Source organism: Guillardia theta, assembly GCF_000315625.1.
Source record: "Guillardia theta CCMP2712 unplaced genomic scaffold GUITHscaffold_16, whole genome shotgun sequence".
Taxonomy (NCBI): Eukaryota; class Cryptophyceae; order Pyrenomonadales; family Geminigeraceae; genus Guillardia; species Guillardia theta.
The window spans coordinates 673,091-700,749 of NW_005434658.1; the positions used below are offsets into that span (position 1 = coordinate 673,091).

Genomic DNA, 27,659 nt, shown 5'->3' on the forward strand with positions numbered 1-27,659 from the left:
AAGGAGGCCCCCCCCCCCCCCCAACCCAACCCCACCCCTAAATTATTCAACGGTACCCCAAACTTCATCCGAACGGTTGAAGTACCCCTCCACTCCCCTCAGTTCGGTGAGAGGCAACTAGTACACTGCCAGTCCTTGACGGTCCGACTGGGCAACCGGTGACCCACCCCGTCATGTTTCAGTACCCGAGAGATTTCTACTACCCCACCCCCTCCACCGGCCTCAAGGACCTTCTGACGCCCGGGCACATCAACCGCCATGCCGGCAGCTGCAGCGGTGAGGGAGGAGGGAGGACTGGACCTACCGCCATGGCACCGGCCACCCCCTGCCATGCAACGAGATCGCTTTCCTCGTCCCTCTCCTTCCATCGACAGCAACCCATACGAAGGAGCTCTAGGGCCTGCGGTTGTGGAAGGTGGCATCATGTCAAAGACGCATGCTCGCTCAGACGTATCAACCTTGATCAAGACGCCGCAGGAGGTTTGGAGAGTTGGCAAGCAGCCAACCATACCAGCTGATCGCCCGCTCCCTGGTGTCCACAGTGAGACCCGGGCAAGCCAAAGAGTGCCTTCCTACAAGCGGGGCAACGCAAACGCCTCCAGAGTTGTGGCGTCGAACTTTGAACGCCTTCCTGATACTTTCACGATCAAGTCAACGACGGCGATCTGGCAGAAGACTATGATTGACGTGCAAGGGGGACAGTCGACCATGGTAGACTCAGTGTACATCAAACCGACTAAGAACACCTCGCTACCTGCTCTTGGCAGTCATGACGAAACCAGGCAAGAGAGCATCTCGCCGGTGCGATCCCGCAGTGCGACGGGGTACTCGGAGATGGACTCGAGTGTGGGGAGGAGGAGGGAGTCGAAGAATGAGGTCGAACGAGCGGAGTCGAACCTGATCCAGCTCAAGGCCCATCTGAACCGTCTGCAGCAAGCCGTGCAGGACAGGGAGGCAGAGCTGACGAGGCTTCTGAGCGCGAGGAGCCGTGTTGAGCGGGATGAAGCTAAGATCAGCGAGAGCGAGAGGGAGTTCGAGGAGTTTCGCAGGAGGGTGGAGGCGAGAGTGGCTTTGTACGAGGGCAGGTGTCAAGACCTTGCCCGGCAGCGACAGGTCAGGACCAAGAGCCGCTGTCTCCCCTTGAGCTAACATGCAGCGCGCTGCAGGTGCTGGAAGAGGTACTGAAACGAATGCGTTCAGCGCACAAGGAAAAGAACCAGAGGCTGGGACAGGTGCGAGAGGACGTCCGTTTGTTGAACATACAGATAGAGGAGTCCAGCCAAGAGCTGCAGAACCTGCTGAGGACGAGGGATCAGACGGTAGAGGGTCTGCATGCGATGAAGGCGACAATAGAAGAGGAGAACAGCAAATGGATGCTGGAGATCGCAAGGCGGCAGGTTCTTCGACTGTCCGCTGTGACTCTGTGCGGAGAGTGACAAGATGTTATGTAGGAGAAAGCTGAGAGGCTGCTGGCGGAGACCAAGGCTCTGGCGGAGAAGATGAAGAAGAACAAACTTCTGCAGGAACAATTGCAAGCTGACAACGAAGCGATGGTGACCTGAATGGCTGCTATTGAAAACCATCTCGCATTGTGACCCCGCAAACAGAAAGAGCTTGCACGAAGGAGAGCGATCGAGAGAAGAACGTCTTACAAAGAAGAGTATGACAAACTCCTCGAACAAAAGCGACGTCCCGATGCGGAAGTGCCGGTGCTTTCCATCCTAATTCAAAGGTGTGCGTTTCCTGCTGACTTGATTGGCAGTGGTTGGATCCCAGGATTGAGGAGGGTATCAATCGAATCCTCGATGCAGCTGGAGCGTCAGATATACAAGATGCGATTCAGTTCTTTCACCAGATGAAAGATCGACGGAAGGTGCCGCTAGAGCCTCTGACGTCGCTAGTGGTGACTTGGCGCATCCAGGGGCTGGAGATTCTTCAGGAGGACCTTGAAAGGCGCAAGAGAAAGTACATCCAGGACTTCACAAGTACTGTAACTGTGAGCTACGAGCCCGTCCAAGACGCATCCGTGCGAGAGTTTGAGATGTCGATTCAAGACATCGAGCAACATGCGGCGCAAGCAGATGCGTTGAATGAGGTAGGAGCACATGGGCTAAAAAGGCTGCACTGAGTGAAGCTCAGGCCATGAGAGAACTGATCGGAAGCGCGTACGGCTGGTTGAAGGACCAACTGAGACGCATCGTGATGATCATGGAGGAGGAGAGGTCTGGTGACCCGGGCGGCACAAGGCAGACGTGTGACGCTGCTGCAGTGCCATCAGAGAGATTCATGCTTTGATCAAGCGAATGCCGAGGATAGGAGAAGAAGAGCGTCTGATCTTGTGGATGGTGGATGCCTTGCGAGCCATACAGGTGTCTCTCCCCATTCCTTGTTTGCTCGCCTCCTCATTCCCCTGCAACAGAAAGTCCCGCAGGCTCCCCAGCGCGATCTTGGATCCTCTCGCTACTCGTTCAGAGAGGCAACACAGGGAGCAAACGTTGGTGTGTCAGACAGCACCTCATTCTCAACTTACTGCTCCTCACTCACTTGCTCTTGTTGCTGTCAGTGTCATTGACTTGGATGTAGCAGGAACGACAGTAACGGCCATCACATCCAACCAGGTCGAAATCGCCTTTCTGTGTCTTGGGCGGGTTGTCGGGATTCACTTATGATTGCAGACTTTGGTTATGTCCGGGCGGGAAACTGAGAATCGAATGTCCATGTTGTGAGATTGTACATAGTTGAAACTCAATCATGTAAAATAGAAATATTCAATTCACATCATTCAGCGCACGCTAGTGTTAACAGTAGAATACATTGCTGGGTACAAAACAAAGTCGGTTCCTCATTTCTTCCTCGACCTCATTATTTCCCCGTATCATCTTTGTGCATTGGCTTCGTGTCGTCTCTTCCAACTCTGGAACAAGAGGTCCTGCAATGAGGGTGAGATGTCAGGAAACCACATGAACAATCATCACCGTGGTGGAAGGCGACGAGCACGGGAGGGACCTGGGCTGCTCCTGACGAGGGGGAGTGAGGAGAGGACAAGTCGAGTCGGTGCGGCTCACCTTCGGTTCACCGCTCCTGGGGACATGACAAGAGTGGCAGGCGACGGCCAAGTCAGACGAGGGGGCGGCCTTTGACCGCCTTAGCTGCCGATCCACGGAGGAGTCGGAGTCAGAGAACTTGTCAGGCGAGCCAGAGCCCGAGCTGCTTCGTCCCCATAGAGCATCTTGATCGCAGTTGGACGGTAGACCATCGCGTCCCCAACGCCGCTCGGGGAAGCTGGCGGAGTCCGAGAGTGCAGAGCTCATCCCGCTCCTCACGCGCATCTGCCAGCCAGGTCATGGGCAGGTCGAGGGCCTCCGGCCTCAAACCTCGTCGGCCGTCTCAGCCTCGCAGTCCTCTGAGTTGATGGTGCTCAAGCGCGAGTCCCGTGTCGATGACATGCTCTTGACGACGGGGCTGCAGAGCAGGAGGGTGAGCAGGATGTGCGGGGGAGGTGAAAGAGGCAGAGATCACCTGGTCGAGCTCAGCCTCCTTCCCTTGAGGACGTTGAGCTCGGACCGGAGCCTGGATATGTGATCTTGCAACTGGGAGGAGGTCAGAGAGAGAGATCTCCAGGAGTGACACGCGACCTGTGAAGGCTCCTGACTGATCGTTCGCATCTGATCTCGGATGAGAAGACTCCGGGGGGAGGGCTCGACCTTGTACAGATCCTTCTCGTCCTGCCCTTCGTGGTTGTGGCAGCTGGACGAGTAGGAGGTACACTTCGTTTCTCCGTTGGCACTCCATGTAGCATGCGATACTTGAGTGTCATGCTGCCGCCCTGCAGTCGAACCGTGATTACTCGAGTGACAGGAATTTCAACCGTCAAGGTCTCGACCCTCACCTAACGCCTTCACGCTCTCCTGGTCATCCGATGAAGACTCCCGCATGCTGTCTGCATACTCTGCCGCCATCGTTAGGGAGTTGCAGGTGCCGTCACGTCCTGGTACCGTTCGAGATGACAGCAAAAGCTGAATCCGCATAGACATCCTGCCCATGTTGTGCACTTCCTCGTCTTCCGCCTGCTCGCACACGGTTCAGAACGACACGACAAGGTTGCAAGCACTGAAACCTCTGTGAACTTGAGCTCTTGCCAAGTCCGAACCCCCATGAGCAATCCTGGTCCTCTCCTCAACAGGTTCTGGCAGCTCAGAGACCAAGAGCGCGTGATCGCCATCTGATCCGGACTTGCTTTGGTCTGAGGACGTACTCGAAAGACTTTCTTGGAGGTGCACGCGGAGCAGGTCGAGCTTTGCGTGCAGTTGCTGTCAATGCAATGAGGAAACAACCTTGCAAGAGATCAGAGCGAATCACCTTAGCTTCGGACATCTCTTCCTCATTCTTGAGATTGGCGTCCTCGCTTGCGAACATCAAGGTTTCCAGGCTCTGACCAGTGAGACCCACGTAGGGCGTCTGAGCATCCTCAGATAGTCCTCGGAAGCAAAGTTCGTCGCTGAGAGCTGAGGGAGATGTAACAGAGGCACGCTTCCCTCCTCTGATCCCCATGTCGATGGAAGCTAGCGCGGGAGATTGGCGAGATCGGGAGAGCAAGCTGGGAGACATCGGGTTGTGCACTCTGTCAAGCAGCATGGCATGCTGATCATGACTGAGGTAAATTCCCTGAGCGTCAGAGCCTGTGAAACCATTGAAAGAGTTTGATGAATCAGGTCCGCTGTCTTTGACAAACATCCGCCTCTGCTGGATTTGCTGAAACATGACTTTGTTGAAGTCTTGGCCGGTATCGGCATCACAATCAGTCGTGAGTTCCTGCTTGGATGATACTCCTCCGTCGCCCCTCGCGTCTTGCACATTCTGCCCCAAGTTCTCGAAGAAGTAAAACCTTGAGCTGGAGTTTTGCAGCGTTGCACCAATAGCATTCATCGGCGACCAAGGGACCGAATGAACAACTTTTTGACCCAACGTCCTCTCACTCTGAATCAAGTTTGCAGTTGGCAAGCTTCTTGGCCCGGCACTTTGCGGGTTGAGATTTTTCAAGATGTTGTCAAAAGCTTCACTGCCGTAGACGTTCTTATGCTCCTCGCGATCATGCCTCTGATATTCCTCCGAACTGAACATATAGGCCTCCGTTGACGGAGGGTTGGTTGCAAAAGATGACGGAAAGCGATAGAACGAAGAATGCTCGTCTCTTGCATTCATCTCTTGGATGTATTGCGGGTCAAAGTCAGACCTCAAAATTGATGGCGGCGAAGGTTTCGAAAATGTAGACGCTACAGACGCGCTGTTGACAGACCCATCCATCTCCTCCAGTGCGTTGTCAGCAGCATCGACACTCTCGCAATGATGCTTCAGAAAACGGAAAAAGTTCAAGATATGACCAGGATGAGCAGAGGCTAGACTGTGAATGTCCATGTTGAAGATCACGTCTATGTAAACCAGTGAGTCGAAGCTGCAATGAGTTGGTTGCAAGATTACCTTTCTGATGGAAGAAGTTCTGAATGACTAGAAAGTTCTTCTGTCTCTCATATGAGTGTGGAGCATTGCGCATGATCTTTGACATGGGAAACTTTCTTTTGTAAGCCAGATTGAGAGCTTGGCAAAAGTGAAATGCGTCATGCAGTTGATGAAAGTTCCGAACTTTCTCCCCGATATACTTGGAAATCCTAGATTACGTAGCAAATCAACAGAGTCAGTGGAAGAACCAGGTTGAGGCTCCTGACTAACCATGAAAGAAGCTCGGACTTTCCGATATGCTGCCACTTGCAAATAGCCGATGTCGTTGGCGAATCAATTTTCTGTTTTCGTTCTTTTGAGTTGGTCATGGCTTTCATCGAAGTGTGCTTGTTCTCATGTGAGATCGTTGATTTGCTGCTAGGTATGTTCCTATCAGGTTACGTTCATTAGACAGCCAAAACATCAAGTTGCGTGAGAACACAGGCTCTCCTGAACCATGAGAAATGTTCTTGCAATCAACTACCATTCTCATGTAAAGTCTTCCGTCCAATTTTTGGATTTGTCATCAACAAATATCCACCTTTAGACTCTCCTGTCTTGCATCTAAAGGAAACTCCCTACATGCATTATCTTGCATCTTGGGCATTTTGGTGTTCCTGCTTCAACATCCTTGTTCTGGGTGCTCAGTCTCCCTCCCTCCCTCCCTCCCTCCCTCTGACATTCTCCCCACCCGCTCTCCTTCCTCCCTGCATTTCGATCGCTTGATCTTCTCATACACCCGACGTCCCACCCGTGCCACCCCCTCGACCAATCACCCTACCGTATTACCTACCTCCACCACCATATCACCCTGTTTTCAGGCCAACGTAATTTAGCCATGCTCAAGGTCGGATTTTCTATAATTATGATGATATGAAATTAAGCCAATGTGCCTGGATGGACCTGGTGATCCCTCTCTTCACCCCATCAGTTCATTGTCAGGCGGGCTACATGACCCTACCGACCTTCTTTTCACACCACCACTACCCCTTCATTGATACGATTTGCTCCTCGGTCGGTCTCCGAACAAAATTTGCTCCGTATACCCCTACTTTGAACAGAGAAATCATGGGTACTCAGTATCACCACCCGGGGAGCATCAGTTGAAAGACGGGGTATCACCACCCACCCCGTATCATCTGAGTTGAAAATCACCCGCAATTCCGGGGTAGCGGAACACATTCCGGCCAGGTAGGGTAACCACAGTGGGTACGGTAGAAGGCCTTGAAAGAGCTCTGGACCAGGGGTGGAGCAGCACTTGTCAAATCAACAAGAGTATTCCAGGGGGTGGGTACTGTTGGGCTTTCCGGGGTTCGCACTCAGTGGGGTGGTCAATGATCAGCAACCAGAGAAAGAGGGGTACTTGAAGGTCCCAAACAGGGGTACTTTCGGATGGCCCCCCGACAGCGGTCCGGTCAGTGCCAGAGGCTTCAAGGACAGTAGGGTGGGGTGGGTGGTACTCAGGGACGGTACCCGGTCGCAGCAATCACTGACTTTACTCAAGATGATAGCCGAGAGCTTCTTTACTCAAAGTTAAGTTAAAAATCAGTACGAGGACAATCAGGAGAGTCGAGGAGGCTTGACCCTGACACTGTCGCACAGGCCAAACGGCGAGAAGAGAAAAGACAGCGAGAACCAAACCCAATCCTGCCGACTGCTGTCCCCCATGGCCGAGAGCATTGACGTCCCAGCCTTTCTTTACTCAAAGTTAAGTTAAAGATCAGTACGAGGACAATCAGGAGAGTCGAGGAGGCTTGACTGCGCGCAGGAGTCACAATCAGTGAGAGTCCCCGGCGGCATTGCACCCGCGTACCCATCATTTCTCTCAAACTTTCCTCAAAGTTAAGTTAAAAATCAGTACGAGGACAATCCGAGTCTCGCAACCCGGCCGCGCAAACACTGATCGGATGATGATGAGAGCGACCGGTCGTCACGAAAGTTCAAACAAGCGGCCCCGGCCCGGCATACCCGACGGCGATGAACTTGGTCACTCTCGCCAGCCGGCCCGCGGTCCGAACCGTCGGCACTGCCAGAGTCGGTCCGTGACGCCGGACGGTGCTGCCACCGTGGCACCTGGCCGGGCCCGCACGGTACGGTCAACGGTCAGTGCCGCCCCGGCGGCCGCGGCCTGTCGACCGCCGCCGGGCCCAGTGGGGCGCCGCCGCCCCGCCGCGCCGGGCCCCGGGGCCCAGTCATACAAAAAATCAAGAGACTGTACCTGCGGACCCAAGATAACTAAAATGTTTTCTCAACTTCGTTTAGCGCGCTAGCAGCTGCATTTTAGAGAGAGAGGGGGGGGGAAGGGGGGGAAGGGGGGGAAGGGAGGTGTGAAAGGGGGGAGGCAGCAACGGACAAAGAAGTCGAGATGAAAGATGAGGTTTGTGTTGTAGAACAGCGGAGAATGTGTGAGATATGGGGTGTAGATGCATCTTTGGTCCTCCCCCCTCTTCGTTGTGTTGATTCGCAGGGGAGTCGATGTTTGGCTGGGTTGATTGGGCGCCAGCTTCTCCGCGCTCTCATACCAAGTTTGAGTTGCTGGCCAACTTCAAGTTTCTTAATCATGTCCATGCTCGTGTGTTTCAGTCGATGCGTAATGTGGCAGTCCACACTCCCTCAATCATGCTGGCTTTGTCAAACTTCGTTGCTGGGTTTGGGTAAAAACTGCAACTTCATAATTTGCACAAAGAATTTCATCTCAATGCACATTTTTAGTATACAGGATCTCATCTGCAGTTGCTTCAGGCTATCTGAGAAATTCTAGGACGTCAAAGAGTCTGAGCAAAGCAGTCATGCAGGTTTGAGGAGCTTTGTGCCGCCCGTAAAATTTCTTGTTCACAACGGTTATCAGATCTTCCTGCGAACTTTGGACGAAGAGACACTGAGTGTAGAGCTGGGGTAAGCTCAAAAATTCTTCAGAGGTTCGTAATTTTGCCTTGCTCCTGACGTCTCCACAGGGGGAACGACACAGTCGAAGCCCTGGTGGAGCATTACAAGGCGACAAGGCAAGGTGTAGGGCAGATTCATGAGAGCGGCGATCTTCGAGTTGTCTTTGGTGGCATTGAGATTCAAGATGAATGCAAACCGCTGCAATACTATGGCATGGCGGAGGGAAGCACTGTTTTCTTCCACCAGAAGTTGCGAGGTGGAGGCTGTGATGGTGGAACCACCGCTCAGCAAAGAAAGTTTCTCCGTCAGGCGCATAAGAAGAAGAAGGCAAGCTAGAGGAGTTCTTGTACTCGCTGAAGTTGAGCTCTAGGAAACTCTCCGAGATCACTCAGAGGAGATGAGGGCAAGGTGGCACTATTGTGCAGCCTCCGGACAAGTGCGCGTTGAAAATGCCCCAAATCATTCCCCTGATGTCTTCGTGCAGCCACTCCGTCCCCCGATGGTCACATGTGATCTCGGCTACATCTTCATCAAAGAGGAGGTGATGAAACAGCTGTTGACTAAGACTCTCCACAAGGATCATCAGGTAGTTTTGAACAGGACAAACTTGCGTCTCCTTCTCACGATGATGACCCCAGCACATCCGCAAGCTCAAAGACTTGTACAATATCGAGATCAAGGAGAATCCAGAATGGGACCCCAAGAAGGGCGTCGAGAACAGCTATGAGAGTATCTACTTGATCTGCTTCTGTTCCCCATTCTAAGTCTCGAACTTCAGCCGGAGGACAAGATCGCTTTCTTTGCCCTATCACTGGACGACCTGGCAATGGCAAAAATCAGTTTGTTGCCCTCAAGACTTGTGGTCACGTTTTCTGTGAACAAGCTCTGCGACACGTAACAGTCGCTTCATTCTGAACTGGTCTCACAACTTTTGTGGCAGCTTGGTGGAGAGGCTTGCGTCATTTGCAATGCTCCCTTCTCCAAAGCAAAGGATGTCGTTCATCTCACGCCTCCAGCAGATGTTCTTGCTCAAAAACGCAAGGTTGAATGCATTACGATCTGTCTGGCAGTTTCTCATTCTCCTTCAGGCGTTGGAAGATTCAAGGCTAGAAGAAAAGCTAGCCAAGGAAGCAGCAAAATCTGCTGAAAACGTTGAAGCTGAGAATGGAAAGAAGAGATCGATGAATGCTACTGGTATGACATTACGTCTTTTCTCTTTGTTTCTTGCTGAACAATGTATGTAACAGAAGTCTCCGAGAAAAAGGCGAAAATAGAAAAGCTTTGTGGTGCGGGAATGAAGGTGTTTGACATCTTGACTCCCTGCAGAAGAGCTCTGCATAGTCTTATCGCCTATCTTCAGGTCGGTGAGATTCACGCCAGCTTGACCAACACGATCGCCAAGTCAGCTAACTTGGGGACGGAAGCTCATGCAAACAAAGTGAGGAGAATTAGTGTCAAATGTTCGTCTGAAAGAGTCTCTCAGGCGAAGGAGAATCAAGTGTATGCCAGCATGTTCAAGAAGCACAACAAGGACGCCAAAGAATATGACGCAGCTTGGGGGCAGGGAGCGATGGCGGGTGTGCTGGGAGGGCGATAAAAACTTCCGCTCTGTCAGCTGCCGCTGTGGTCTGTTATGAATCCTAGTGCACAATGGGGCCTGGCCTGCAGGGCCGCCATCATGGTTTCCAGAGTCAGGTCGCCTCCCGCCGCCACTGTACTCAGGTAACGATGGCCCGACTCGGACGTCAGCTCGGCTGCCCCTGGTCCTGGTGACACGGACCCGGCGGCCCGGAGGCTCTCCGCTGTCACACTGACTCTGACTCTGTCACGGGGCCCGGGCGCGGCTGAGCCCGGACCCGGCCTGCCAGTGGGTCCGGGCCCCGGTGGCCTGTGCCACCATGTCAGCTGCCGCTGAGTGTCTCGGAACAGGCCCCGGGACTCCGATTGCCGCCGCTGAGTGCCGCCGCCGGCCCCTCAGTAAATTATGATGTTCAGTAAACTTTTAACTTAGGCATGGGCCCGTCGGAACTTGCCGGGCCGCCGTCGAGCCATCATGGCGGCATGTGAGGCTAGCAAGCGGCCTGTTCGCGAGCCCCTTCAGTGCCAAGTTAGTGGGGCCCGGTCCGGCCGGGAGGCCCGGGGGCCGGGCCCCGGCCCGGCGGCGGCCGGCGGCCGGGCGGCGGCGGCGGCACACCGTCACCCTGCACCGTTACTGAACGGTTGACCGTACCTCTGGACTAGCCTGTGACTCAATGACAACTTGACTCGGCGGAGCACAAGTTTGTTAGACTTCAACCCGGGGGCCGGGCGTACTGTACACGGTACCGTACCGTACTGTGCCGTGCCGCAGTGCGGCAGTGGCAACCGTCAGTTTCAACCGGTCCGGTCGGTCACGCAGACATCATGGCATATCGACCTCAGTTGCAACCGTTGAATACAGTTTTTGCTCAAGACCGAGTTTACTAATTGAATCATGCACACGAAACCAGAATTCTGAGTGAGGACTGAGCCGCGTCACCGCGATGTGAAACCCACTCTGAGCCTCGGAAGCTTGACTCAGTGATGCCGGGCGGGCCATGGCAATACGGTCTCGGAACTTGGCATGAGACGACCGTGCTTACGCGCGGCACTGTCAGACGCCGCGGCTAGCCTAGTAGGCGAAAACGGCTACACTGATGATTGCCGCCTTGAAACACGTACTGGCGTGACTCGTGAGTCATCTTGACGGTTTCAAGTACCGGCGTGACTGACAGGAGCCTCCTGGACTCCGGGAGTTTTGCCAAGTTAAGGCGCTATCCGATGATCATGACGCCCGGCAGTGCCGGCAGCCTCGTGAGTGGCACGGCTCAGCTGGCCCGGCCCGGCGCCGGGCCCGGGGTCAGTACCGTACCGTACGGTACGGTATCGGATCACTCGGATCATCATCGAGTCGTATCCATCGGCTGATCACTGTGACAACTGATCTGATCACAACTGGACCGTCCACCCGGGCCCCGTTCCGAACGGTTCTGGGAGTGGTTCAATTTTTAAAGGCCGCCGCAGTCTCGGACCGTACTACCCGTACCGTAGTACCGTCGGCCCGGGCCCCGGGGTCGCCGGGTGACAGTGATCGGACGCGGCTCCCGCCGGTGAGAGTCCGCGCCCGGCCCGGGCCCGGCGCCCACGCCTGTCAACTTGGTCACGGTGTTGCACCGTGGCTGCAGCTAGCCGCTGAGCTTAAGACCGATTCACAATCATTATCAAAAGGTTATATCTACCGGAAGCTGATCTCGTGAGCCACCATCCCGACGTGCTCACGTGAAAGAGCGTGTTTTGAGGCCACTGGTTTTGCCTCCACGAGATCTCTCTGCCGCCCCACCAGTTCGCAACACACACTCTCACTCCCTCCCCTCCCCTCTCCCCTCCTCTCCCCTGAGTCCCCCTATGTCCCAGCCATACCAAGCCTCTGCCCGCGCTCCTCTTCAAACCGTGTGTGTCCATGCTCGCGTTCGCAAACCCAGCGCAGAGCAACCTGTTCGTGCTGTACATCTCAGCATCACTTCTCTCCAGCCTCTCTTCAGCGTGAAGCAGGAGGAGGCAGCAGCGATGCTGGTGAGCCATATCTGACATCTGTGATACACGTGGCTGCTCACTGACTGGGTCATCAGGGACTGTCTCTCACCAGCCTCAAGAGTGCCTGCAGACGGCTGGGACTCTCCCGCTGGCCGTACACGAGGCCAAGGCTAGGAGGAGGAAGCGAGGCCAGCGAGAGCGTGCTGGCAGAGGTAGAGGCATCGCACGATGAGGAGACAGCCGCCGCGAGAGCAGATGCTTTCGAAGTACCTTGGACCCCGCAGTGGGTGGCAGATGAAACAGGAGGCAACACGTCTCAACAAGGAACGATGGTCTTGGAAGCTAGAGCCTTGGACGAGGTTTTTGAAGGGAGCGAAGAAGCTAGAGCAGACGTCTCGTGGATCTCATGGTACATGAGCAGAGAAATGGACGAGGATCCAGAATCGTTCCTGGATGGAGCAACAACACCTTATTGGGGTAGATTCTAACAACAGCTCATACAACATTTATTGAAATTTGAAATGAACCAAAGCATAACAGTCGTCGAATCAATTTCGATATACTTCATCAGAAACATTGGAATATATATCATTGAATAAACAAAAGATTATGTGCAGTCTTTCATGCGCCCCTTATTCCTTGAACAATAATTGGTTCTCAATTTCTGGTGAAATTGCCTTGAATATGTTTCACAGCGTGATAAACTGAAAGCACGTAAACTAGTCTTTATCGGAATTTCATTAACTCTATCTTTCACTGGCAAAAAATACAGAACTAGAAAGCGCCCAATTAAGGTGTTATTGCTCCATCCAGGAACGATTCTGGATCCTCGTCCATTTCTCTGCTCATGTACCATGAGATCCACGAGACGTCTGCTCTAGCTTCTTCGCTCCCTTCAAAAACCTCGTCCAAGGCTCTAGCTTCCAAGACCATCGTTCCTTGTTGAGACGTGTTGCCTCCTGTTTCATCTAACACCTTAATTGGGCGCTTTCTAGTTCTGTATTTTTTGCCAGTGAAAGATAGAGTTAATGAAATTCCGATAAAGACTAGTTTACGTGCTTTCAGTTTATCACGCTGTGAAACATATTCAAGGCAATTTCACCAGAAATTGAGAACCAATTATTGTTCAAGGAATAAGGGGCGCATGAAAGACTGCACATAATCTTTTGTTTATTCAATGATATATATTCCAATGTTTCTGATGAAGTATATCGAAATTGATTCGACGACTGTTATGCTTTGGTTCATTTCAAATTTCAATAAATGTTGTATGAGCTGTTGTTAGTATCTACCCCAATAAGGTGTTGTTGCTCCATCCAGGAACGATTCTGGATCCTCGTCCATTTCTCTGCTCATGTACCATGAGATCCACGAGACGTCTGCTCTAGCTTCTTCGCTCCCTTCAAAAACCTCGTCCAAGGCTCTAGCTTCCAAGACCATCGTTCCTTGTTGAGACGTGTTGCCTCCTGTTTCATCTGCCACCCACTGCGGGGTCCAAGGTACTTCGAAAGCATCTGCTCTCGCGGCGGCTGTCTCCTCATCGTGCGATGCCTCTACCTCTGCCAGCACGCTCTCGCTGGCCTCGCTTCCTCCTCCTAGCCTTGGCCTCGTGTACGGCCAGCGGGAGAGTCCCAGCCGTCTGCAGGCACTCTTGAGGCTGGTGAGAGACAGTCCCTGATGACCCAGTCAGTGAGCAGCCACGTGTATCACAGATGTCAGATATGGCTCACCAGCATCGCTGCTGCCTCCTCCTGCTTCACGCTGAAGAGAGGCTGGAGAGAAGTGATGCTGAGATGTACAGCACGAACAGGTTGCTCTGCGCTGGGTTTGCGAACGCGAGCATGGACACACACGGTTTGAAGAGGAGCGCGGGGAGAAGCTTGGTATGGCTGGGACATAGGGAGAGGGGAGAGGAGGGGAGAGGAGGGGAGAGGAGGGGAGAGGAGGGGAGAGGAGGGGAGAGGAGGGGAGAGGAGGGGAGAGGAGGGGAGAGGAGGGGAGAGGAGGGGGGAGGGAGTGAGAGTATGTGTTGCGAACCGGTGGGGCGGCAGAGGATATCTAAACGGGAGGGGAGAGCAAGAAGTCTTAATATACAATTAATATTGTAAGACCTTACTACACAATCTCTCGGCATCTCCTGTCATCATCTGCAGGAGTAAAACCGTTCGAGATTCAGCTTTAACCTCTTTACCCGGAGTTAGGCCTCCGAGTCATACTAGCTGGTTGGCCGGGCCCGTGACATCTGGACTCCGCTAGACTAGCCTGAGTCGGACTCCGCCGATCGGACAGCCCGCTGGGCCCGGCGCGGGCGGCCGCGGCGGCCCGGGGCGGCCGCTGTCCGCCGCTCAGTCCGAGTCGGACTGACCCGCCGGTCGGACGGCCCGGTCACCGTCACGGAGTGGCCGGGCTGTGCCTCCGAGGCCGAGGCTCCGGCCGGGAGCCTCGGACCGTTGACGCCCGGCCGGGGACTCGGGGCTCCGTCACAAGTTCCCGGTTGCACTGGCAGGCCCATATACGGTAGTACATGTCTCATTGAAAATTCAATTATGACCGGAGCATGGTATTTTTTCTTGCCAAGGCTCAGGCAAAAACTTTGGCCAGAACAGGATTTTGCTTGGATTTCTTTTTGGCTGAAGGATTTGAATCTTCAGCGACATTTCGCTTGAGCTGCAAAGGAACGGGTTCAGGGAGAAACCTTCTCATCAGAAAGGAAGGGAGCTTCTCACTTTGATTGCTTCTCTCTGCTTGAATGTCATTTCGATGTGTTTGCCTTTTCTAGGCTCCGTGTTGTCCCCTAGCTCGCTGCTTTGCTGGTTTTCTCCTCTTGCTTTCGACTTCTTCATCCGTTTACTTTGTTCCACCTACAGAGACATCAGACTTGCAACACCATCCAGCCCCTCTCACCTTCTCCAAATAAAACTCCTTCTCCTTCTTTGCTTGGGCGATTTCTGCCTCCAGACGCTGCCTCCGCACCTGCGATGGTCAGAGTTACCAGCCGTGAAAAGGGTTGAAGAGGCCAGGGGCAAAAACAACAAGGGACCTGTTTATCGTATGCGATCTTCTCTGTGAGATGGTTCCATTTGAATTTTGACAGATACCTGCAAGGTGAGTAAGTTTGAGCATGCCACTTGCAGGACGGAAAGGGAAACAATCACTTGATGTTCCAGAGATCCGCCGAGTAGAAAGAGAACTGCTTTCCTCCTATTGGAGTTGTGTTGAGGGTTTTTGCTACCCTCTTTGCCACGGCCTTGTCTTCAAACTCGACCCATCCATCCACAAACGATTGTTTCTTGTTTCCTCCCATGGCCTTTCGTTTCTTTCTGATCGCTGGGTCCTCGGGGGTGAGATAAATTCGTCCTATTTTCCCGTGCTTTGATAGAAGGTGTCGCACTTTATCTGGTTTCATGTAGGGCGGTATCCTTGAGAGGTAGACCACACCCGTCTTGTCTTGTTTCGCTTGGAATGTTTTCAACTTCTTCAGTGTTAACGGCCCTTTCACCTTCGAGCTCGCATCCTTGTCTTTCTCTTGATCGTCATCGCTGTGTTGCTCTTCTTCTCCTCCTTCTTCATCCTCCTGCTCGCCGTCGTTGTCATCCTCGTCGTCGTCGTCGTCATTCTCTCCGTTCTCCTCCTCGTCATTGTCTCCATTGTCCTCTCCATCAGAAAGGTCATCTTTGCCCTCGCCATCACGATCATCTTCGTCTTCGTCGTCACCTCCATCTTCACTTAATTCTTCCTCTTCCTCTTCTTTATATCTTGCTTTCTCCGTCTTGTTCACCTTCTTCAGGTCATTTTTCTCCGCAGCAGCATCCGACCGAGCTTTCAAGCTGTTGCTGGCCTTTTTGCCTTTAGTTTCCTTCATGTCTTCTTGCGCTTCCTTCCTGATGTCACCTGTCTTCGTTCTCCTCTCCTCTCCTCTCCTCTCCTCTCCTCTCCTCTCCTCTCCTCTCCTCGCCTCTCCTAATACTCTCTCCACATCGACTCATAAACAGCACGTGAAAATTGATGTAGACCGTTACAGACCGTTGTGCAGATTTTAACATCTGAGGCGGATCGCGAACGGACAGACGAGAATGTCCACCATGAGGGGAGAGGAAGGGACGGGAGGAGGAGGGGGAGAGTTGATGCCCAGGGATACGAGAGGAGGGAGAAAGAGGGAGGAAGAGGGTGGAAGAAAGATATGACGTGGATAGGCGAGGAAGGAGAGGGAGGGAGGGGTGTGAAATGCTTCTCGGATTTGCGCTAGGATTGCGCGGGAGGGCGGGAACAGCAGGGAGGTTAATTGTACCAGATGAACGGGCATGGATGAAGTTTGTACAACTCCATGAGCCATCTGATACCGTTGCTGCAGCAGCGTCGAAGCCAACCATACCTCGTTGGAGCTAAACACACCTTATCGTGCCTTCAAACATGGAGGATTGCCGAATCTTCGAGGTCCCCGTTGCTGGGTGCCTGGGGCGGCTCTAACGTGGCGGCAGATCGGAACTCGTGTTGTCATGTGCCCGTCAAAGCGATGGCAAGGGGTAGGCAGCATCAGCCGGCTTCACGACAACGGCACGACGTGTGCGGTGAAATGGGACTCGGGAAGGTGAGCTTGGTAGCGACGATTCACCTACCAGGCTGAGACTGGGAAGCAGGCTGGACCGGTCCCTGCTCCTCTCAGACCTCATCGTCAAGAAGGCAGGAGGGACAGGCTTTTCTCCTTCCTCATCTCCCAAAGTGCTGAGGGCAGGCAGCCAGTCAGGAGCGGACAAGGAGCAGGAGCAGCCGAGCCAGTCGCATGCCTACGATGAGATGAATGGAGGGGAAGAGAATCCCTCAGAAGAGATGTCTCGCTGGCAGGACGATGATGCTGACAGCGAGGAAAGGAAGGGAGGAAGCGGAGGAGGAGGAGGAGATGTTAAAACGAAAGATCAACAGGTGCAGACAGACAGCTTCTTAGCTGGTGCACCAACGAGACCATGGACGGTGTCTCGTGCACAGCAGACTGATGAGTTCGAAGACGAGAAGGCCATCTTGAAGTCAAGAGGCGGGAAGGACGCGTCTGCAGGAGGGAGGAACGCCTCTGGGCTGGGGCTGACCCTGCTGCTCCTCTCCACAGTCGCGCTGGTGTCCTTGTGCAAGGCGAAAAATTTCTCCCTGCTGTGAGGGTCCGAGCAAACTTGAAAGCGATATCTTGTACATACTGACATTCACCCCGAAAAACCTTCATCGCAATAAAACGAGAACCTTTCAAGGAGTGCCAGCAGAGCACCTTGCTGTATCTCCTCCCTCCTCCCTCCTCCGGCCCCTCTGCTCAGCTCCATATCCTGAGCGTGTTGTCTGATCCCGCCGTAATCAGCATCTGTCCGTTGGGCTCGAACAAGACCGCCTGGACCGCCTCCTCATGTCCATCGAGGGTCGACAGGAACGAGCCGTCCTCAGTCGAGTAGATCTGCGAGACATCATCAACATGAAACAAGGGGAGGAGCGAGGAGGGGGGGGGAGGTGGGAAAGGTAGAGGGAGAGGGGGTGTAGAAGAAAGGAGGAAGGAGGGGATGGGTGAGGAGGGAGGAAGGAGGAGGGAGGGGGAAGGGAAGGAGAATGAGATGAGGAATGGGTGGTATGAGGGCGGACAATGTTCTGTACAGAAGGACAGCAGAGAAACACAAAGCTATGAGGGCAGGAATGGAGAGAGAAAAGAACACAAAGAGGTGTAGGAGGCAGGAACAAGCAGAGGGGAAGGAAGAAGAGACATCGGGTTCAACCTTGATGGAATGATCGTCCGAAGTGACCGCCATGATCGTCCCGCTCCTGTCGATCGCGATCTTGTTGGCTGCGCTCGGACCGGCATTGACCTGCACCAGCTCAGGTGAGGGAGGAGTGCAGGGCTGAGGAGGAGGAGGAGGAGGAGGAGGAGAGCAATGAAGGAGTATGGCGAGGAGCAGAGTTCAAGGGGCGATGAGGAGGAGGACGACAGAGGAGCAGGCGCCAAGGGATACCTGGAGCCTCTCTTGCACCATACGAACGTCCCAGAGGCGCACACCGCCATCGGCATCGGAGGAGGCGATCGTGTCGCCTCGGAGGTTGAACGCAACGTGGTTGCAGGAGTTGAGGTGACCGTAGAAGGTCTGGATGCACAGCCCCGTCCTCGCGTCCCACAGGGAGACCGTCTTGTCCCCTGAGCAGGTGCAGATGTTGTTGGAGAAAGGCTGGAAGATGATTGCGTTGATGCTGTCCACATGCCCTCGCAGCGTCAGCCTGCACTTGCCCTTCCTGATGTCCCACAGCTTCGCCGTGTGGTCCATGCTGCAGGAGGCTAGGAAGTCCCCGCTGTCGTGGTAGGCGCATCCCCACACAGCCTGTGAATTGAAGCAGATTAGAAGGAGGAGGGGAACAGGACAAGAGAAGGAGGAGGGGAAGAGGAAGAGGAAGGGGAAGGGGAAGGGGAAGGTAGAGGTTTACCTGCGAGTGTTCAGTGAAGGTGGACAGGCACTTGCTCTTGGAGAAGTCCCACAGCTTCACCGTTCCATCCCCCGACGAGGTTGCCAGCTGTGCAGCCTTGGGATGGAAGTCGATGTCGGAGACCCAGGACTTGTGCCCTTCTCCAGTAAGCACAAGCTCTCCGCCCGGCACTGACCACATCTTCCAGGTGTGATCGTCAGAGGCCGTTGCTATGATGTTCTTCTTCGGATGGAGGGCGACAGCTGAGATCGGAGCAATGTGCGCCTTGTACGTCTTGCGCAGCTCGTACTTGTCGGCTCTCTGGGGGTCGAAGGAGAGGTTAAGGTACGGGTTCTCACGGTCTTGAAACGCAAGGAGGGAGGTGTCTGTGGAGAAGGCTGGTTGGGTCGTCTTCTTGTTGATCACTGTCGCCTCCCTGACTTGAGTTGTGCTCTTCGACTTCTCTTGTGGAGGAAGCGACGAAGACTGCAGACAAGTGAGTTGCCTGCCAGACAGAAGGAAACGACAGCAGGAGCAGGAGCAGGAGCAGGAGCAGGAGCAGGAGCAGGAGCAGGAGCAGGAGCAGGAGCAGGAGCAGGAGCAGGAGCAGGGGCAGGGGCAGGGGCAGGGGCAGGGGCAGGAGGAATGAAGAAAGACCTGCTCTAGAGTTCCCTTGACCGAGGTCATTTGCGTCTGCCTCACTTGACTCTCCAGGGTATCTACACGAGTCTGCAGCCTATCAGACTGCAGTTTAGCCATGGCTTTCTCCTTCATGGCAATCTGGCGGCAAACGTGAGCCCATCGGTCACACAGAAGATCCCGCAGGCTCCCATCCTCCCACTCCTCACCTGATACTTCTCCTCCAGCCCCTTGAGCGTTGGCTCGTAGGTCGCCAAGTGGGCCCTGAGCCGCCGCAGGTCGTTGACGAGCTTCGACTTCTCCTGCACGACTCGCCGGTGGTTCATGCGGTGGAAGTCCCTCTCCTTCCTGAACTTGTCCCATGTACTCCTCGCCTTGTGCGCGATTTCCTTCGCCTTGTCCAGCTCAGCTCTTAGCGCCTTGACCTGGTTGTCAAGCTCCTGGTTCCTCTGGTAGACGTCTGCCACTATGCTGACGTCCTCAGGCGTCAACTCGCCTGCCGTTGTCTTCTCGTACCACTCGGTCTGAAAGCAATCGAGGGTCTTGGTCATCTTCATCTTGAGCAGGTAGTTGCGGATGAAGTCATCCACCAGCTCTGCTCGCTTGCCCACCAGCGGCTTCGGCTCCTTAGATTCCCTCTGCTCTGTCTGCTGCAGCCTGACTCGCATGAGAGCACTCTCCAGGTCCTCCTCCTCCTCCACTTCCTCGGCCTCAGGCTCGATGTCCACCTCCTCGTACTCGAAGTCATCTTCGCTGTCGATGGACAAGTCTTCCTCTGAAGCCATCTCAGGCGTTCTGTTGTTGTCACGTTGACGACCCTGCGAGCAAATCAGCAGCAGCCCTAAATTTCAGTCGATCAATCTTCAGGCGGGAAGCTAGTGTTGAGCAGGAGCAGGAGCAGGGAAAGCAGGAAAAGCCGGAGCCGGAGCAAGAGCAGGAGCAGGAGCAGGAGAAGGCAGGAGCAGGAGCAGGAGCAGGAGCAGGAGCAGGAGCAGGAGCAGGAGCAGGAGCAGGAGCAGGAGCAGGTACAGGTGCAGGAGCAGGAGCAAGAGCAGGAGCAGAAGCAGGCGCAGGCGCAGGCGCAGGCGCAGGCGCAAGAGCAGGAGCAGGAGCAGGTACAGGAGCAGGAGCAGGAGCAGGAGCAGGAGCAGGAGCAGGAGCAGGAGCAGGAGCAGGAGCAGGAGCAGGAGCAGGAGCAGGAGCAGGAGCAGGAGCAGGAGCAGGAGCAGGAGCAGGAGCAGGAGCAGGAGCAGGAGCAGGAGCAGGAGCAGGAGCAGGAGCAGGAGCAGGCACACGGGGGTCAGGGGGGAGCATGAGGAAACGCTGCGGAGAAGCATCAGAGCGCCCGTTGAACCGTTTGAGCGAATGGAATAACGAAACAAAAAAGTTTTGGATCTTCCGCAGTATTCTTTAGTCAAAGCTAAGTAAAACATTAGTACCATATTATACGAACGGTCCATATATATACAAAGGTTGACAGTAGCTGCTTGTGAATTTTGTTTAGAACTGTTCAAAATATCGATCACTATCACTCAAATATTCTTTTACCTAATCATGTTTTAAATCGGATTGTCATCCGAGGCGGACCGTCGGACAGCGGATCGGACCGGCCGGGCCGGTCGGACTCCGGGACCCGGGATGCCGGGCCCTGGCGCCAGCCCGGGCCGGGCGGCTGCTCCTCACAAAGTTCTCTAGTTCGAAAGAGTCGAGTCCGGCCGCGCGGCAGTCGGAGCAGCTCCCGGTCGCCGCGACTCTCGGTGAGGGCCTCCCGGGCGGCACGAGCCGAGCCTGTTCCCGACTCCCAAGTTGAAGCACGCGGCATGATTTCAAACTTCTGTTTGGCCCGGCCCGCCCCGGTCACACCAAGGGGCTGAACTTCGGAAACCGGGGGCCGCAGTGGACCGGTTCACTTGAGCCCGGAGTCAACGGTTTGGGGGCTCGGGCCCGGCCGCCCGGACTCAGTTCCGGGAACTTCCGAAAGCAGTGCCGCAGTGCCACCCGGTGACGGGCAGTCTGAGTTAAGTCTTCGAATAAACTAACTGAGCCCGGTAAGTTGAACCTCTCAGGCTCCCAATTGCCAATGTGAACGGTTTGCCCTTTGTAGTCTATTATCAGTTCACTTATATATCTCACTTATTCACATGGTATCAAGTACAACACTGTTGAAGCCGCACAGCCTCGCACGTCGACCTCACACGTTCCTCTGATGCAGCAGCCGGGCTCGAGCTGGAATCACCCCAGCAGCTAACCTGCCTCTACCCCCCACCAAAAAAAAATTTCCCCCTTGCTGTCTTCCCCTACCAGCGCATGATCTCACTTCCCTCTTCTTCCCCTACAGCATGACGAGCTTTACACCGAGCGGAAACTCGAGCTTCGCGGTGGACTCGTTGAAGACCTGGACAAGAGTCAGAGGAGGGCGGACGGGGAGCAGCCGACTGACCGTCATCTTGTACAGGCGACACGCAGGGGGGCGAGACCCTTCTACAGCTTCGGCTCTCGTGAAGAAGAGGTGGGTCACCCACTGCTTGAATCTCGGGGGATGGATCAGTTGGCCCTTGCACGAGTAGAGAGTCTCGGACAGATCCTCTGAGCCGATCTCTTCCTCCTCCACGCCATGGCAGAGCATCTGCACCTGAGGAGAAGTCAACGGGGTGCGAGCAGGGTCGGTAGGCCCCCACTCACTTTGGTCTCCTCGCCGCTCTCGAGCCCTGCAGGCTGCCCGCTCAGCATGCGGTCGGCGATCATGGTGCCGGTCGCAAGGCGGAACTTGGTCCGCTCGTTGAAATTTCTGATGACGTCAAGCTCTTTGTCACCAGTCTCGAACAAGTGCGAGACAAGAGATTGTATCAGCATCTGCTTGCTCTCTGGCTTCGTCATGATGATCCCGAACCATGCCTGCGCCAGCGCAGGGAGCGTGTCGTTGCGGTTCGACGCCCCGTGCTCGTAGACGAGCTCCAGGTACTTCCTGCTTCCGACGTCGTACACCCTATTCTTGATCAAGATCTCAATGTTGTCCTTCCTCTTCACCACCCAGTCAAGGATCATACGCTGCCCTCTCGTCGCCATCCCTTCCTCGAGGCTGGCGACCTGGTTCAGCTGCGTCATCCGCTCCTCGTCAAACCACATCTGGTTGACTGTGCTCCTCCTCTCCAGCAGTTCGTGGTGATCCCTGTTCCCCTCGTTGCTGATGGGGATGATCTCGAACTCTTGGGGGAAGGTGTACTCCTGCAGGCACCACATCCTGTTCTCGTACCAATCTTCCTTCTCCAGCCTCGTGTCCCCAGAGTTGTCAAAGGCCAGCACAACCCCAGCTGAAGAGTAGAGCGCCACCATTCGAGGAATAAGAATGTTCCTCATTTCTCGTTTCTTCTCCTCGTATTCAAGGTCTTTCGCTTCACTGCTGTTCACTTGAGGGATACAGAACTGATCCATCCAGACATAGTCCTCTGTCTGCTTTGACAGAGCCTTGATCAGGGCGATCAACTGCGGTTCGATCATCGTCACCACCCAGTCGAAGCCGTCGCTGTTGCTGTGGCGAATCCTGAAGCATCGGGGAACACTCGAAGGATCATTCTGCTTCTTCATATAGAGTTTGCGGTCGGACCAGCGGTAGCTCAGCACCACGGCCAGTTCAACTCGATCTTGGCTGGCTAGGTACATGGGGACATCCATGGAACACTGGATGTCACCAGCATCCGACTCTTTCTGCTTTCCCTCGTCCTTGCCAGACTCTTGCGAGTCGTCCTTCGTGACACCTGCTGCGTCCTCCTCGCCCTGGAGAACAACATGCGTGAAGTTTGATTCACGACTCTCCTCCAAGATCCGCTCCAGCTCTTTCACAAATGCAGATCGCAGCATAATCAAGCCGTAATTGTTGCGTTTTGGCCTATCCAGGAGATCCTTCACGCTGTATGACTTGTCATCCACAATGAAGATCGTACATGTCAGAAGAAAGCAGATGAAGAACAAGATGCTGGCAAATACATAAATTTGTCCCAGCGCACCCAAGTGAGATAGAGCACACCCTCCGAACCAAGGGATGTTCATGAAGAGATAAAAGGCTTGTAGAACTTTCCGCTTCGGGCGCGAACTCAGCATAAAGATCTTGCGGGACAAGCTCCACTTCTTCGGCAACTTTGCAGGCTTGTCCTTCTTCCTTCTCTTCAGTATCTTTTTCAAAGGATAAAATATCAAGTTGAGGACCCCAAAATCGATCAATGCCGTCACAAGCGTCACTGTGTACATGAAGGGAGCGAAGAGGTAGCGCCTCTTGGGGTTCACTGCTCCGTACGCTCCCAAGCTGATCACGAGGAATGGGATGAAGCCCAACCCAGCAATCACCACAGCGATAGACTGGCGAAACTCTGTTCGCTGAACCCATGCTCCGATGACAGGAAACCTCCATTCCTTGATGGTCAAATTCTCTAGTTCCTTGGATTTCAAAGTGAAGTCGCTGCTGGAGCTCAGTACGACAGTCTTCAGGATGATGCCAAGTGATACTCCCAACCAAACAGCATATGCTGAGATGTAAAGCTGCAAATCACAGCTGAAACAGCTGTTTGCACCATAGGCATACCCTGCTGCCGTGGGATCGCCCGCAAAAATGCACTGGCTGTTGTCGATGACAAAGAATTTGATGGTCATCGCGCAAATCAACAGCAGCCATAGAAGGATTGCAGCGTCAACAAACCTGTTCATCGCACGGATCCTCGTCTTCTGTGCATCACACAAATCAGAGGTGCAGAGAGCTAGCGCAGTCCTATTCTCCTCTTTCACGCTTTGCCGCCACATCCCAAAGAGCGACTTGTAAAAGATCAGGAGCGTCCACCAGACACTGTGAAAGCAGAAAACCCCGACGCTGAGGTAGAACAAGGGGATGACTGCTCCCTTCGAAGCTCCCTCGAGGTCACGGAAGCATCTCCCTCGGAGGTATGACCACAAAAGAAAGTAGAGCAGCAGTAACAGTTGAACGACCGTGAGCCCTCTGATGAAGGTGGAGAAGGAGGACAGTTCTACTCCTGGAAGCTTGATATACATCCATTGCTTCTGACTGTGACTGGACACGTGGATCCTCTTGCTGTACATGCGATTGAGAGGCTGCATGTTGCCACCGCTTTACTTCCACTTGTTTGATGTGGAGGAAGCGAAGGCCAGGAGTAGGTCAGATGCAACAAGATGACGCCTTCATCAGAGCCGTATCAACTTGTACTCTTGCCATGGCTCTGTATGCCTCCTCCCTTGCCCGCCATGCCCTCCTCCCGGGCTCAGCACCGATCCCAGCAGCCATGCTGCCGCATCCGTTGACCTCTTTAGAAGTGATTTTAATCGTTTACTCCAAAAGTTGAAAGCGAGACCGTGACATTTGAATTCTCTTCAAAGTTAACCGCCCTGCCACCGCCAGCGCCGGGGCCCGGACCGGGCCCAGTTTCAGTGTCTCCGGGCTACAAGAACCGACCGTTCAACGGTTAGAAGTTGATTGACAACTGGCGGACGGTTGAAAGACTCCGACAACTGACCACCCCGCCGTCGCAAGTACCCTGGAGCTTCCTGGAGTACCCCAATGTTTCCCCGCTTATTCACGGGTAGATCATCACTACCGGCTCCTGGTCCACCCCCATTGCAATAGCAAGTTCACTGGTGGATTCACTGTCAGGGGGTATCTGAAATTTTATTGGACCTTTTCAATCATTGCATCAATGTGATCAAATGAGTCAAATATTGATGAAATCGGGATAGTCCCCTACTTTTTACCACAATTTGCCGAGTAATTAGGGGTACTTTGCTAGCAAAGTATTTTTCCTGTGGGTGCATCATCTGAACATGATTTCAAACATTGGATGCTTTTGAGAATTCCCCTCTCCATAGGATTCTGCATGTAGTCAAGAGCGATGGATAGAGACGAGGAGGCTGAGGGCTGTAGGGGACGGGAGGGTCGAGGGAAACGAGCACAGAGCACTCGTGCTGATAGCACTTGAGGACCGTGACTGAGGAGGAGAAGGATGCTGTCTGGGAAGTGCCACAGAGGAAAGGGAGAAGTGAGGTGTTGTTGGGAAATGGTTATGGGATGATGGAGGAGGGGAGGGGAAATAGGCACAGTGAAGATGGATTGGATTCTAGGGAATTTGCTCTGATCATTTTCTCCCCAAGGTTGATCATCATGAACTAGCTCATCTCGCTCAAAACAAGCTTTGCCTAACTCTTCCAGGGAGGGCAGAATGGACCCAACAACACTGTTGATAACGTCTGGACCTCCTTTTGCAGTCGCAGATCCTCCTTCCAAGGACGACATCTACCTGCCGATATCGCGATCCCCCCAGCTTGCCGACAACAAGCGGGTCTTCACCTCCACCAGGAGGTTCCGAGTGCACAACGATGCCGACTCAGCCAGGAGCCTCCGCTCGCACGTTCGAAGTCGCCCGGCCGCTCTGCTAATCCTCACTCTTCTTGTTCGCAGGACATCCCTGGTGCGCAGGCCAGCAGCACGCGGAACCTCCTGGTGACCAAGAGGTTCGGGAATGACAAGAAGGCCGTGGTCGGGATCTACGACGAGAAGACACAGCACGAGGTCGAAGCCTTCTGTTCCGTGTACCACAAGGCCAGCAACACAGGGCTGCTGGGAGATGCTGTTCTCGGAAGTTACCTTCCTCACAGGTTCCCCGTGGTCTCACACTTTACTCGCAGGATGATTGAGGAGGTTTCGCAGGTCGCAATCGTACAGGCTGAAGAACAAGAACGTCAAGTACTCGCTGCAGACAGAAGGTTTGCTCTTGTGTCAACTGCCTCGGCGATCCCTAATGCACATCAGATATTTTCGGCGCACAACCAAAGCAGTTGTCCAGGTGGCTCAACAGCTTTGAGCATAATTGCGGTCGATAAGGCTGACAAACTCCTTGAGATTCCTTGAAGTCACCTCGAGGCATCTAGATCCTCTCTCTCCCAAGTACAAACACCCGAGCTTCAAACCTGCCGATCCTCTAGTGCCCAAGGTCGGGACATGCCGAGGCGATGCGATGTGTGTGTATCCCTGATGTGTACTGTTGTCTGCCGCAGTCGAATGGGCACAACTCGCTCGATGTCAAGGACCTGGTCTTCTCTGCCGGAGATGGAGAGCTCAGACCTGTCTTCGGCGTCGGGTAGCTGGCACTTTCCCTATGCACCTGCCAGATGCTGAGAACTCCCCAGCTGGACGGCTGAGCGAAGGGACAAGTTGCTCTCGACAAGGTCGACGTCGCACGACGACATCGGTGGAGGAAGCTGGTGATGAGCAGAGCTGATGGAGGAGCCGCAGGGCTGTTGGATAACAAGGCGACCAGAAGATCGCAGAGACAAACGAGGAACCCGCTAGGGGATGATATCCTCACCATCACAAGAGGCCCGACCATGCCGGGGATCACGGTGAGGGTCACGATGCTCCTCATGGAGATGCTGTTGGTGACGTGTGCTGGGGTCGACAGGGCTCCTCGTTCAAGAGCCGACGCAACACAGACCCGCTGGCTCCTGCTTACCACCTGAGCCTGGAGCTCTCGGCTGTAGATCACGAGACTTTGAGGGCGGTACGTTTGATGACCTCCTGTCGGGTCGCGTGAGACTCGGCGCGTCGTCACAGTGACCTCTTTTAAGCAGAAGATGTCTCCTAACGCTTCGTCTCCGGGAACCAATGCGTCGCCAACTTCGCTTGACGTGTCGGGTGAAGTTCAGAGTCCCGGTGGAGCAAGTCCTGGGCATTTGAATGGAGAACTTTCCGAATCCTTTGTGCAGGTTTGACATGATTTTAGTGTTTATGATTTTTGCGTTCATTGATCTGTCTTCTGAACTGTAGGATTCCAACGATTTCAACATTGTTCCATTTCAAGCTGATGGTCCCAGAACACGATTATGTGATTTCGGTCTGACCTTTATCTCTTTGAGCAGGGAGCCTTTCAAAGTATGTCATCGAGTTGTTAGTGATGGGAAGTAGAACTTTCTGACATGTGCTGGGTATTGTTTTGCAGGCAAGACAAGATGGCAAATAATACAAGCACGCTCTCCTCCCCCGACAAGGTCCAACTCCATGTCTGGTACTACAGCTCATCATCACACGCAGATTACATCTCCATTTAGCGCGTCTGTTGGCAGCAAGGTCCTCAATCCACTCGACGCTTTCCCTTTGTGTTTTCTTCTTGCTGCCACTTCTCCATCTTCTTCCCGACCTCTCCTGCCTCCTCCTCCAGCTGCATCTTCAAGCGTGCGAGTCTTTCTTCCCTTTGACACAGCGATCTCAGGTCTACATCAACTACGGAGTAGTAGAGGGATCCTCCCCCTCCAACCTGGACCTGAAGCGGATGAAGTCCATTACCCCGCACTGCCAGCCTCTTTCCTCACCTCTGCTCCTGCAGGTACTCCAGTCAGTCGGGCGAGGGCTCCCCAGACCTCAAAGGATCGACGCTCCTCAAGACGGAGGTCAGGGACAAGTCTGGAAGTACCAGGCTGCTCATGTGGTGCCGCAGGATGTCGATGGCGCAGGTTTCCAGCCTTTCAACGCCATGAAGTCGCAAGTCGGGTGAGCGATCAGAGGGCCCTGAGCTGCCATGACGATGAGCATGCAGCGGAGGGATCTACGGTGGATCATACAGGAAGTCAACCACCTCTAGGAGGGAGTTCAGAGAGACGTAAAACCTCCTCCT

The 27,659-nt window shown here is 54.1% G+C and overlaps 9 protein-coding genes across 9 annotated transcripts in view; 5 read left to right on the top strand and 4 right to left on the bottom strand.

The window, feature by feature from the left end:
• Nucleotides 1-423: 423 nt before the first annotated feature.
• Nucleotides 424-2,726, top strand: GUITHDRAFT_104383 (hypothetical protein; the record flags this gene model as incomplete). Its single annotated transcript, XM_005836910.1, has 11 exons — nucleotides 424-1,113; nucleotides 1,167-1,397; nucleotides 1,452-1,553; nucleotides 1,608-1,709; nucleotides 1,763-1,873; nucleotides 1,922-2,095; nucleotides 2,140-2,222; nucleotides 2,270-2,369; nucleotides 2,420-2,502; nucleotides 2,564-2,618; nucleotides 2,676-2,726. The coding sequence occupies 11 exons, from the start codon at nucleotides 424-426 to the stop codon at nucleotides 2,724-2,726; spliced, it is 1,782 nt and encodes a 593-aa protein (XP_005836967.1).
• A 149-nt stretch (nucleotides 2,727-2,875) lies between these two features.
• Nucleotides 2,876-5,825, bottom strand: GUITHDRAFT_104384 (hypothetical protein; the record flags this gene model as incomplete). The annotated part of the gene is made up of 13 exons (XM_005836911.1): nucleotides 2,876-2,929; nucleotides 2,976-3,017; nucleotides 3,066-3,329; nucleotides 3,375-3,462; nucleotides 3,520-3,590; nucleotides 3,636-3,665; nucleotides 3,705-3,826; nucleotides 3,890-3,949; nucleotides 3,996-4,067; nucleotides 4,118-4,310; nucleotides 4,360-5,429; nucleotides 5,479-5,666; nucleotides 5,728-5,825. The coding sequence occupies 13 exons, from the start codon at nucleotides 5,823-5,825 to the stop codon at nucleotides 2,876-2,878; spliced, it is 2,352 nt and encodes a 783-aa protein (XP_005836968.1).
• A 2,036-nt stretch (nucleotides 5,826-7,861) lies between these two features.
• GUITHDRAFT_104385 (hypothetical protein) lies at nucleotides 7,862-9,979 on the top strand (the record flags this gene model as incomplete). Its single annotated transcript, XM_005836912.1, has 14 exons — nucleotides 7,862-7,901; nucleotides 7,964-8,086; nucleotides 8,239-8,291; nucleotides 8,345-8,391; nucleotides 8,451-8,505; nucleotides 8,753-8,818; nucleotides 8,867-8,968; nucleotides 9,021-9,111; nucleotides 9,161-9,276; nucleotides 9,323-9,424; nucleotides 9,471-9,576; nucleotides 9,630-9,682; nucleotides 9,743-9,820; nucleotides 9,866-9,979. The coding sequence occupies 14 exons, from the start codon at nucleotides 7,862-7,864 to the stop codon at nucleotides 9,977-9,979; spliced, it is 1,146 nt and encodes a 381-aa protein (XP_005836969.1).
• Nucleotides 9,980-11,805: 1,826 nt separating this feature from the next.
• On the top strand, nucleotides 11,806-12,422 carry GUITHDRAFT_104386 (hypothetical protein; the record flags this gene model as incomplete). The annotated part of the gene is made up of 2 exons (XM_005836913.1): nucleotides 11,806-11,973; nucleotides 12,030-12,422. 2 exons carry the CDS (start codon nucleotides 11,806-11,808, stop codon nucleotides 12,420-12,422), a joined length of 561 nt encoding a protein of 186 aa, XP_005836970.1.
• Nucleotides 12,423-14,756: 2,334 nt separating this feature from the next.
• GUITHDRAFT_51725 (hypothetical protein) lies at nucleotides 14,757-15,475 on the bottom strand (the record flags this gene model as incomplete). The annotated part of the gene is made up of 4 exons (XM_005836914.1): nucleotides 14,757-14,795; nucleotides 14,839-14,907; nucleotides 14,975-15,032; nucleotides 15,090-15,475. Coding segments are annotated over 4 exons (552 nt in total), but the record flags the coding sequence as incomplete, so codon positions are not given.
• Nucleotides 15,476-16,344: 869 nt separating this feature from the next.
• GUITHDRAFT_104388 (hypothetical protein) lies at nucleotides 16,345-17,082 on the top strand (the record flags this gene model as incomplete). The annotated part of the gene is made up of 3 exons (XM_005836915.1): nucleotides 16,345-16,368; nucleotides 16,413-16,522; nucleotides 16,572-17,082. The coding sequence occupies 3 exons, from the start codon at nucleotides 16,345-16,347 to the stop codon at nucleotides 17,080-17,082; spliced, it is 645 nt and encodes a 214-aa protein (XP_005836972.1).
• Nucleotides 17,083-17,230: 148 nt separating this feature from the next.
• On the bottom strand, nucleotides 17,231-19,664 carry GUITHDRAFT_67345 (hypothetical protein; the record flags this gene model as incomplete). Its single annotated transcript, XM_005836916.1, has 6 exons — nucleotides 17,231-17,368; nucleotides 17,682-17,771; nucleotides 17,916-18,275; nucleotides 18,379-18,843; nucleotides 19,015-19,137; nucleotides 19,206-19,664. 6 exons carry the CDS (start codon nucleotides 19,662-19,664, stop codon nucleotides 17,231-17,233), a joined length of 1,635 nt encoding a protein of 544 aa, XP_005836973.1.
• A 1,664-nt stretch (nucleotides 19,665-21,328) lies between these two features.
• GUITHDRAFT_135671 (hypothetical protein) lies at nucleotides 21,329-24,099 on the bottom strand (the record flags this gene model as incomplete). Its single annotated transcript, XM_005836917.1, has 3 exons — nucleotides 21,329-21,391; nucleotides 21,437-21,628; nucleotides 21,679-24,099. The coding sequence occupies 3 exons, from the start codon at nucleotides 24,097-24,099 to the stop codon at nucleotides 21,329-21,331; spliced, it is 2,676 nt and encodes an 891-aa protein (XP_005836974.1).
• Nucleotides 24,100-25,211: 1,112 nt separating this feature from the next.
• The window catches only part of GUITHDRAFT_135672 (hypothetical protein), a gene marked incomplete at both ends in the record, with an annotated part of 3,208 nt that continues 760 nt past the window's right edge, over nucleotides 25,212-27,659 (top strand). Inside the window, 14 exons of the mRNA XM_005836918.1 lie at nucleotides 25,212-25,400; nucleotides 25,451-25,647; nucleotides 25,700-25,755; nucleotides 25,802-25,835; nucleotides 25,892-25,982; nucleotides 26,047-26,129; nucleotides 26,247-26,391; nucleotides 26,451-26,549; nucleotides 26,620-26,754; nucleotides 26,816-26,920; nucleotides 27,258-27,322; nucleotides 27,372-27,435; nucleotides 27,483-27,535; nucleotides 27,582-27,644. Coding sequence (XP_005836975.1) covers nucleotides 25,212-25,400; nucleotides 25,451-25,647; nucleotides 25,700-25,755; nucleotides 25,802-25,835; nucleotides 25,892-25,982; nucleotides 26,047-26,129; nucleotides 26,247-26,391; nucleotides 26,451-26,549; nucleotides 26,620-26,754; nucleotides 26,816-26,920; nucleotides 27,258-27,322; nucleotides 27,372-27,435; nucleotides 27,483-27,535; nucleotides 27,582-27,644 — 1,379 coding nt within the window. The remainder of the gene's footprint in view (nucleotides 25,401-25,450; nucleotides 25,648-25,699; nucleotides 25,756-25,801; nucleotides 25,836-25,891; nucleotides 25,983-26,046; nucleotides 26,130-26,246; nucleotides 26,392-26,450; nucleotides 26,550-26,619; nucleotides 26,755-26,815; nucleotides 26,921-27,257; nucleotides 27,323-27,371; nucleotides 27,436-27,482; nucleotides 27,536-27,581; nucleotides 27,645-27,659) is intronic.